This window comes from Gossypium arboreum, chromosome 12 (assembly GCF_025698485.1).
Source record: "Gossypium arboreum isolate Shixiya-1 chromosome 12, ASM2569848v2, whole genome shotgun sequence".
In the NCBI taxonomy this organism is placed as follows: domain Eukaryota; kingdom Viridiplantae; phylum Streptophyta; class Magnoliopsida; order Malvales; family Malvaceae; genus Gossypium; species Gossypium arboreum.
In genome coordinates this window covers 69,674,152-69,684,831 of record NC_069081.1, presented here as the reverse complement: position 1 = coordinate 69,684,831, position 10,680 = coordinate 69,674,152, and the positions used below count along the sequence as shown (strand labels likewise).

Sequence of the window (10,680 nt, the reverse complement as noted above, 5' to 3'; positions counted from 1 at the left end):
AAAAGCTCAATTTTTGATTCCCACTCACAATATGCTTCGGGATCATACTTCCCTCGAAATGGTGGAATGTTGAACTTTGGTTTATCTAAAAAATGTTGTATGCGGTCATTATTAACCAAAGTCTCATTATTTACATGAAAGATATGTCGAGCATTATTTGCACGAGGTTGATCAACCTTATCTTCCCAATTACGATTCCAACACTCAATTTTGGTACTTAGACGATCCAAATTTTTGTTGATCATGTCTAAAATAGTGTCACGTTGCTGATCTCGAACATTTCGAACCCTTTGATCCCTTCTCAACTTCCCATTCATATTATTGTGAGTTATAATGAAAACCTGAAAAGAGCACAACATTCAAGAAAAGAAAAATTTAGCAAACCTCACTGCTATGCACTCAAAAACAAAAATCAAATTCTCAATGAGGTAAGAATTAATCTTACGAATCTTTTAAAAAGTGTCTATATCAATCAATCAGAATGTATTAGAATCAAACTAACAAAGCAAACCTAAGAGCATTATGAGTCCAAAATCAACTAGATATCAAAGAATTCTGTTGCACGGAGGAAGGAATGTGCAACGTGTTTTAACCTACTAACACAAGAAACAATAAAGTGTTAGAATGCATAAAGGAATAGTAAAAAGAAAAAAAATACAAATGAAAACCTAAGGCTAAGAGTCAATGAAAATTGCTGAAACTCGAAAACTCGAAAAACTGTGAAGCAACTTGACAAACCTCGTTCAAAGTGTTCCCGATTTCCAAAAATCACAAAATTTAAACTAGAGCCTCCTCAAATAATGTAGATTTGATCTAGAAAGTTTCGGTACAAAATTCAACCCACAGAATTTTTTTATTTTTTTATTTTTTTTCGTATTTTATTTTTTTGTACTTTTTTAATCACTTTTTTTTTGTGGGAAATATTTTTTGATACTTTAAAATAGTGCCAAGAAATAGTTTGCAAAATTTTAGATCATTTGAAAATCGTTTACCCATTGAAAAATATTTTTTTCTGAAAACTGTAGGGGTAAAATTTGTTTTGAGGCTGTTTTCATGAAATCAGTTTAAAAAGAACACCAAAAATGCCCAAATCTGATACCAAATGATAAAGGGTGAGAAGGATGAATGTAAAAGCGGATCGTAAAGTTTGTCAAAGTCGCGGATTTGACTTAGGGCTCTAGACATTCGGAAAGAAACTTGGATTTTTCAATACAACCTGAAATGAAATTAAATCCAAGTTAGATAAAATAATTAAAACAAATAACTAAAATAAAATAATAAATCAAAGATTAAGGAAGCGAATAAAGAAGATAAATGGAAAGATAGAACGTGGCGTGTAGAAGTCCTAAGAAGCCTTGAAAACACGAAGAATCCACAACCCCCTTCAAGCGGCTCTAATTTCCCCTCCAAGATAAAAACCTTGGCAAGAACAAGTTTGAAGATGATCCCCACAATATAAAAAGATTGTTAAAAGTCTTCTAAAAGAAACTCAAGAGAAATTCTTGAAAAGAAAAACTCAGAGAGAATTTATTAACTCAAAAGAGAAATAAAATAATAATGAATTGTCTCTTTCGTGTACAATGCAAAGGCCTATATATAGGCTAGCTAACTAAATCTAAATAAAACTCCTAAGTATGCTAGAACTCTAATTTAATCTAAACAAGAAGTAGTTTTAAATTAAACTTTCTTGTTAACATACAATTCCTAAACTTAAAATACTTAATAATTATCAAAAATTCGGAATAAAAAAATAAAAAAATAATAAGGGCTGATAAATAAATATTGGGCTTATATATAATAAAAATTAAGCCTAAAACCCAAACCTATTATGATTTAAACTCGAATTAAAAGCCCTAAACTCGTAATTCCCATCATAATCCCATTCAGAAATTCTGCTCGCGCAGTCTTCACTAAAACGGTCATAACTTGAGCTCCCGAACTCAAAATCGAGTGATTCAAAATGCGTTTCGAAGTTAAGAGATAGATCTTCAAATGCCATGAGACATCTCAACCTAGAAATTCTAGGATCTCATCCAAAAATACATCGAAAGTATATTGGTTTCCCAAGCCTGTAAATTGGCAATTTTGATGATTGGAATCTAATAAATTTCACCCTATCTGTGCATGTATCACCATCAATTTTGTGTTTTTGATTGTAACCAGTGCATGCTTTCCATGCATGTTAAAGCTCAGTCGTTCCCTTCATCAGGGTGTCATTTTGCCTCGACCTCAACTTGCAACTCAGACCAGTAGTGGTATCCAGATTTTAGGGCTATGAATCATTTCAGTAATGATTTTTCTAATATACCCACTGCTATTAATTATATAGGTACTGGTAAGCTTATTGTGGGCAACAGTGTTAGTGTACCTATTGCTCATATTGGTTCTTCCTTTAATCATTTTGGTTCTAGAGTGTTACGACTTAAGAACGTTCTACATGTTCTTAAAGTGTGCAAGAACTTGTTATCTTTTGCTCAATTTATAGTCATGTTTATTTTGAGTTTCATCCTTTTTGATGTTTTGTAAAGGATAGACAAACAAGGAAAGTTTTGCTAGTGAAGAGTATGCATGAAGGGTTATATTGGTTGGATGTGTCAACAAACAAGGATGCATTTGTTTGCGAGGTAGTTCATGGGTCACCTGTTCCTCACTCACCTATTTGCAGTTCATGTTTAGTTTTTGAGTTTTCTTAATCTTCATTTGATGTCTGGCATAAGAAACTTGGCCACACGTGTAATAAAGTAGTTTAAATAGGTGTTGAATAGTTGTAATTCGAAATCTTCTAAGCTTAAAGTTCACAAGGTGTGTTCAGCATGTCAATTAGGGAAACCACACAAGCTTCCCTTTCCCACGTCCACCACATTATATTCCTTTGCATTTAAACTGATTATTTCAGACCTATGGGGACTTGCTTATGTTTCCTCAAAAGGTTGTTTGTTCTATGTTTCTTTTGTTGATGTACATAGTCAATATACTTGAATTTACTTGATTAAACACAAGTCAAAAGCTCTTGATCAATTTATACAATTTTAAAATTTTGTTGAAGTTCAATTCAACAACAAGATTAGGGTGTTTCAAAGTGATTGAGGAGGATAGTTTTGTTTCTTTACTAAAGTACTCTCTACGTTGGGTATTCAACATCTATTGACTTGTCCCTACACATCGGAGCAGGGTGTGGTTGAGAGAAAACATTGCCATATAGTAGAAACTGGGTTAGCCTTGATGGCACAAGTTAATTTTCCTATGCATTTGTGGGAACATGCTTTCCTCCACATTGCATTTCGAGTTAACATTCTTCCTACTACAATTTTACAAGGGAGATCCCCTCATAAGGTGTTGTACAAATCGAACTTGAACTATCTTCGTCTTAAAGTGTTTGGCTACTATTGTTATCCATGCTTAAGACCTTACAATCGTCATAAGCTTCAGTACCAATCTCAGCCTTGCTGGTTTTAGCACAATTTCAAAGGGTTACAAGTGTATGGATTCAACTTGGAGAGTGTTTGTTACAAGACATGTTGTTTTGATGATTCTTCATTTCCATTTATCTCTGTTAACAAGAATAAAGCAGTTAGTTCTTCTAGTCCACAGTCTCATCATTGTTCTAGTAGTCCTTTCCTAGTCAAACACAAATCCTCTTAGTCCTTATTAGTCCACCAGTCACCTATTTGCGATATAGCCCGCCAATTACCTATTCGTGATAAAGTCTGTCAGTCACCTATTTGCGAAACAATCTGCTAATCACCTATTCGTGATACAGTTTGCCAATCATCTGTTTACGAGCTAGTTCACGAGTCACTTGTTCGTGAGACAATTTGGCAATCACCTATACGTGAGACAATCCACCAGTCGCCTATTTGCGAGACAATTTGTCAGTCACCCACAATCAAAGCTGCTTCTTGTTTGAGTGCTCCTATGGAAGACTTGATAACTTAGAGTACTAGGTTATCTCTGACCACTAACATTTATCCTATGACCACTCATTCCAAGAATGATATTTTCAAGTCTAAAGTTTTTTAGTGGCTCTAGATGAGTGTGAGTCTATGACCATTGAAGAAGCATTTGTAAGTCCTGAACAGACTAGGGTAGCTTAGGCCGAATATGAGGCACTTATGAAGAACAACACTTAGGATTTAATTCCTTTACTTGCTAATAGCCAAGCTGTGGGCTATAAGTGGATAATCAAGCTTGAACAACATGCTGATGATACTATAGCTTGACACAAGGGTCAGTGGTTAAAGGTTATTTGCAAGAGGCTACTGTGGATTTTCATGAAACTTTCAATCTCGTGGTTAAGCCCCAAACTATTCGAGTAGTACCTACCTTGGTTGTAATTTTTGGATGGAAGTTGAGACAAGTGGATGTTAACAATGTGTTTTTCAATGGAGGTCTTTCCAACGAGATTTATATGCATCAACCTCTTGGTTTTGAGTAACAAAAAGGAGATGTGCTATTAGTATGTAGGCCGAAAAAGGCAATTTATGGTCTCAAGCAGGCTCTCAGGGAATGGTTTCATAAACTCGAGGAGTATTTTCTCACTATAGGTTTCGTTTTGTCAAAGTACGACGCCTCTTTTTTCATTAAGCAGACAAGGGATATGGTCTTGTATGTTCTTGTCTATGTAGATGACAAAATTATTAACGGTATCAGACATATCAGTATTGATGGGTTTTTTGGAGACTTGGATTCCAAATTTTCTTTTAAAGATCTTGGAAAATTGAGTTACTTCTTAGGTATAGAATTATCTTATACTTCTACTGGTTTGTTTCTTTCTCAAAGGAAATACATAGATGATTTGTTGAGAAAGAACTACATGTATCAAGCAAAAGGTAACCCCACACGTATGGTCACATCTTGCTGGTCTGCTTATGTAAACAGCCCCATGGAGGATGAGTCTTCGTACAGAAGTATCATGGGAGCTCTTCAGTATGTTGTTATCACAAGGCCTGATATTGCCTTTGCTGTCAACAAAGTTTGTCAGTTAATGCATAGACCGTTTAGATAAATATTTTAAGGCAGTAAAACCTATTCTAAGGTATCTTCATGTCACATCCCAAAAATTGGGTTAGTAAAAATTGGGTTAATGAATTGAGAATGGTTACATCTGAAATTTTTTTTAGATGACCTTATCATATTTGATAATAAATAAATATCTGTTATAGTGATTAAATAGTGGTGGAGCTATCTTTGATGATCCGAGTTCAAATCTCTTCCCGCTCATTAATTTGTATTTGGTGCAAATTTGTTTTAAACCCTTAGAAAAGGTCTTCCCATATTTTTATTTACTATGTGCTAAGTTAAAAACAAGGAAGTGAATAACCTAATGGTTAAATGCTCCAAAATTATCCTAGAGGTCCTAGGTTTAAGTCCCCACTTTAACATCTTTTTAGTTAAATTTTTGGTGAAGTTCCCATGTGCTAAAAACACCCTTGCCGTCCACCCATACATGCCTTGTTTAAGGAGATTCCTTTCTATCTTTTGTGAGTCAACGTTCCTTGTTTAACCAAACATAATCCCCCTTTTTCACTCTCTTGTCTCCCTCAGATCCCTTGTATAAGGTTCAATGAACCTATTCATGGTTGACCACCATTTTACTCACGCAATTTGGCATACCTTCCCTCTCATTGTCCTCCCACTATTTGCTCCTCCCCAACCTCTCCCTTTTTCATTTTTTAATCTCTTTTCGGCTAGCCTTCATTCTCCTTTTTATTTTATTTTCTATTCTCTTCCATCATAGCTAGCTTTGTACCACCACCACCTCACCAGTGACTCACTACCTTGTCGTATCTTCTCTCTCATTTTCTCTCCAATCCCTATGCCAAGCCCTACCTCCTCCACCGTGACAACCATCTCGCATCACCATGTATTTTCTCATTTTTCTATTCTCTTCTCTTTTCCATCCTTTAAAAGAAGTGATCGAACCCACCTTCTTTTTTGCCCCTCTACTGGGACTACACTTCTGTCGTAGCATCATCGTCGTTGCCTCACCGCTGTTGTCGCCACTGTAGCACCACCGGCAGTGGTGGAGATCTCTTCCCTTTTTCTTATTCATTTCAAATGCTTATTATTTTTATTTTATTAAATTTAAATCCTCATTCGAACTCTAGCTTACATTGGATTTATTTTCGAATAAATCCACCTTTTAGATCGTTTTGTCTCCTTTGATTCGTGATCAAATCGGTTCATTGATCCTTCATTCCATTTGTGTTAGAGTAAGTATTAAGGGAGTGTAGAAATAGTTTCTCCTCTTTATTATTCTCCCTTTGGCCGTTTACTTTAGGGGGAAGGACCTTAGTGATTTATTTTCTTAATGATTAATAATTCATATATCTTATGTGTAACACCCCTTACCTGTATCCGACGCCGGGACGGGATACGAGGCATTACAAGACTTAAACGCAAGCAAACATACAAAATCGAGGCATAAAATTTTGTTCAAATTAGATTCATTCATACATATACAAATTGTCCCTTATATGGGCCTATGTGACCCAAAACATGCATCGGGTGTAATTTGGGACTAAATCGAGTACTTTAGAAAACTTTGGGAAAACTTAAAAAATTTCATGAAACAGGGTCACACGCCCATGCGGGTAGGCCCTGTGGTCACACGCGCTTGTCTGGCTTGGGACACGCCCATGTCCTAAGCCCGTGTAACTCTCTGTTTATGACGTCATCAACACAAATAGGGTCACACGACCAAGTCATACACTCGAGTGCTTAGGCCGTGTGGCGAATTAAATTTCAAAAAATTAAGTGGAGACTTCACACGGCTTGGGCACACACCTATGTCTTAAGGCCGTGTCCTTCACTCAGTTGAGACACACGACCGTGTCTCTTCCCGTGTGTTTACTACTGGGCATTCTGTTTTGCCAAATTAGAGTGCAGGGGACACATGGCCAAATCACAGGCCCATGGGGTAGATCTTGTGTCACACACAGCCTAGACACATGCCTGTGTGTCTACCTGTGTAGACAACTTTAAGGTTATTTTCCAAGCCATTTGCCACCCTTAAAAGCGCACTCACTTATACATTTTTGATGGCATGCAACATAGTACATTTAGTCACTCAAATACTCACAATCATAATTAATCCATGACTTTTAATCGTCAACATATCACATGCTCAAACTATCATGCTTTCATATGGCATTCCACACCAATTTCATAGTTATTCATCCATATAAACCTACCTTCAATCTACTCAATTATACCATGAACATGGTCATACCTATTAGTCCCAATTCATTCATTAAACATATATGCCATTTATCACGTCCATTACCAACAAGCAACCACCAACCACATCACAAGCATAAACACATTGCATGCATGCATAAATAATTAGGGTTACAACCCAAGAAGAAAATATAAGCCACATCTCATCGCCTTATACAAAGTTAATCATAATACCATCATGAGCCAACTCATTTGGCTATTCAATATGACACATAACAAAATGACCAAGTCCCTTATACATGCCATACTCAAATTGTTGAGACTAACTATACCCAAACGTCCAATTGATAGTGTGATCGAGTCTCTAACATCCTTCGATCCCCAAGCTAGCTTGGCGACCCTATAAAAGATGGAAATGAAGGGGGGTAAGCATTAAAGCTTGGTAAGTCCATATGCAAATAACAAGCTATCTAAACAAGTATTTAACATACATTTAACATAATAAACATAAATTTGTATTTCATCAAATCACTTAAACTTACTCATCACATAAACAACCTTGTCATAAGTTAATCACATACCAAAGCATTACTCATGAGTTCGGTATACATACCTATATCAACTCATAGCATAATCTTTTACTCATTCTTCTCATTGACTTACCCCTTGGGTCTTCTGTCAAATTACTCGATAATTTACCCGTTGAACACTCGGAATACTATTGGATACACGGAAGGCTCGTACATAAGTGCCACATACGTAGCTAAAGCTACCTCATATCACATGACACATAAAAGCTCATTCTCGAGCTACTGACGAATATGCTCACACAAGCTGTCGGTTAGGACGTAGCTACACGGGCTCACACAAGCTATTAGGTATCCGCAACACATATCGGACTACCTAGCCACCGGTAGGACATACAAGACCAGCACCTGGAACCACATAAACATATATCACATATCTCATGAGCTCATAAATCACATGGTTCCTAGTGGCATGTCACTTGTATCCTAAACTATTCCTAAGGTTCAAATGGGATTTTTCGATATCACATCTCTGTCAAGCTTGCTCGTAATGTCGATTTCAATGTACATAATACCAATCACTTACTCATGGAGCAATCAAAGCATAACTCATAATAGCATTAAATAATTTGAATTCACATAATACTCCAGCATTGAAAATGTAACAAAACATCACATTATTTGTATATGAACTTACCTCGGTACTAGATGATGAAAACGAACCTATTCTTCGTAAACCTTGTTTTTTCCCCGATCAAGACCCGAATCACGTTTTTCTTAATCTATAATGCCAAATTTAACTGGTTTAATACATACATTGTTCAAATCGACCCATAATACATTCTTTGGTAAAAGTACCTTTTTACCCTAACTTTTCACTTATTTACAAATTGGTCTTTAGGCTTGTAAAACGAAATATATGCATTTTTTTTTGTTACCCAAGCCTTGCCGATTCATATTCCTACTCCTAGCAGCCCATGTTTTTCTTTATTTCAAATATTTACTACCCATTTTACAACTTTTACAAATTGGTTCCTTTTAGGTGTTTTCATGCAAAATCACTTTGTAAAACATGTTTAACACACATCAAACTTTCATATCCTTCCATTAAACATCAAAATACATGCATATCACACATGGGTAAGTTTTTGAACATGAACCCTTGTAACGCCCCAATTTTTGGGAATTCTGTGAATGTTGGCATAGGTTTAATTCTGTGAATGTTGGCATAGGTAAATGTTCCATGATAATGGTTTAGGTAAATGTTCCATGATGGGCATTTCATGTCTTTTGTATTAAAGAATTAAATGGATGAAATATGAAATTTTATTAAAAGAAAAAGGGGTGAAAAGAACAAAGTTTTGTCCATCTTTGTTCATCATAGCCAAAAGTTAGAGAAGAGAAAGGAGAGGAGAAAGCTCTTGAGTATTCGGTCACTAGGAGGAGGAAAATTGAAGGTAAGTCCTTGGTAGCTTGCTTCTATTTTGAGGTTCATGAGTTCTTCTTGATTCTAGCTTAACTCTTGAAGCATATTTTGGCTTTTAGTTGTGTTGTGAGCATTTAGTCATGAATTAAAATGAAGGAAATGGTTGTTGATTCATGTTCTTTTGATGAAAAATGGAAGATAGGTGAAGTTGAGCCAAACAAATGAGCATGCATGTGCCTTAGATGCTAAGGGGAAAAATCGGCTAACATGTTGTGCTTTAAAATGATGAAATAGAGATTATACTTAAGTAAAATCATAGATATGTGATGATTGATTGGTGATATACATGTTTAAATAACAAGCATGCAAGTTAGGCGTGAAAGAGTGATTTGGTAATAAATCTGCTTGGGACAGCAGCAGTAACATGACTTTGGAAAATCACCATAAATTGTGGGAGATGAGTTAGAAGCTGCATAAATTATGTGATTAAAGCTTAATGAGTCTAGTTTCAAATGGAATAAACAAGAACATATTTTGAATTCTGTACAATGAGAAATTTTATTCGTAATGAAGAGTGGTCAGATTAGTCAAACAGTGAAACATGGGAAACTTTAAGAAAAATCTGGTATTGATTGGCCATACCAAAAATTCTGAAAATTTTATGGATAGAAGATATATGAGTCTATTTTCAGGGAAAATTAATGGCACTTGATTTTGAGTTTCGTAGCTCCAGTTATAAATGATTTAGGGACTGTTGCTCAGGAAAACAACTTGCAGTGAAATTATGATTATGTGGTAAACACTGACAAAAATTTGTTAATGAGTTGCTTATTGATTTCTTATAAGCTTACTCTGATCTGTAGGTGTGGTTGGTCGAATATTGTAAGGGGTTAATACGTAGTTTGTATTTGAATAGTAAGATTAACGTGTTAGTAATCCAATTGTAGGCGGTTCGTGTGTGGATCTCGTCAGCATATCGTCGCAAACAGGTGTGTAACTAACACCCTCTTATAGAATAGATCGGCAAAAGCCGAAAAGTCGGTATTTTGAGATCTTGTGATGTGCTAATGCTCATGAGATTAATATTTTGATGTATATGGTAAATTAAAGTGATAAGCTGCAGAGTGCGCGATTCTGTGCATTTCGATATTTTTGGGCTTAATGGGCCAAAAATAGGATAATGGGCCAATGGGTCCAAGTTGGTAAGAAAACGCAGTAAGTGTTTCTGATCGTACGTAAATGGCTATGTTATGTATGAAAACCTTAAGAATAGTGAACTTACTTGAACACCCCTATGTATGCAAAATTACCGTTATACCCCTAGTGTAACACCCCGTACCCGAGTCCGGGACCGGAGTCGAACACGAGGTGCACACAGACTTAACTTAGTTATTTTCACAGTCCATTTAAAAATTTTCCAGACAAGCTGGTTACTGCATCACTGTCGCCTTAAAAATCATATCTTGAGTTTCAAAGCTCAAAAATCAGTTTTGTAATTTTTCCCTGAAATTAGACTCATATGTCCATCTACATATTTTTTTCTAGAAT

At 35.8% G+C, this 10,680-nt stretch overlaps 1 protein-coding gene across 1 annotated transcript; it reads left to right on the top strand.

Annotated features, from left to right (window-relative positions):
* The first annotated feature begins 4,597 nt into the window (after positions 1-4,597).
* On the top strand, positions 4,598-5,005 carry LOC128285425 (uncharacterized mitochondrial protein AtMg00810-like). Its single transcript, XM_053022921.1, has one exon. The coding sequence runs from the start codon at positions 4,598-4,600 to the stop codon at positions 5,003-5,005; it is 408 nt and encodes a 135-aa protein (XP_052878881.1).
* The last annotated feature ends 5,675 nt before the right edge of the window (positions 5,006-10,680 follow it).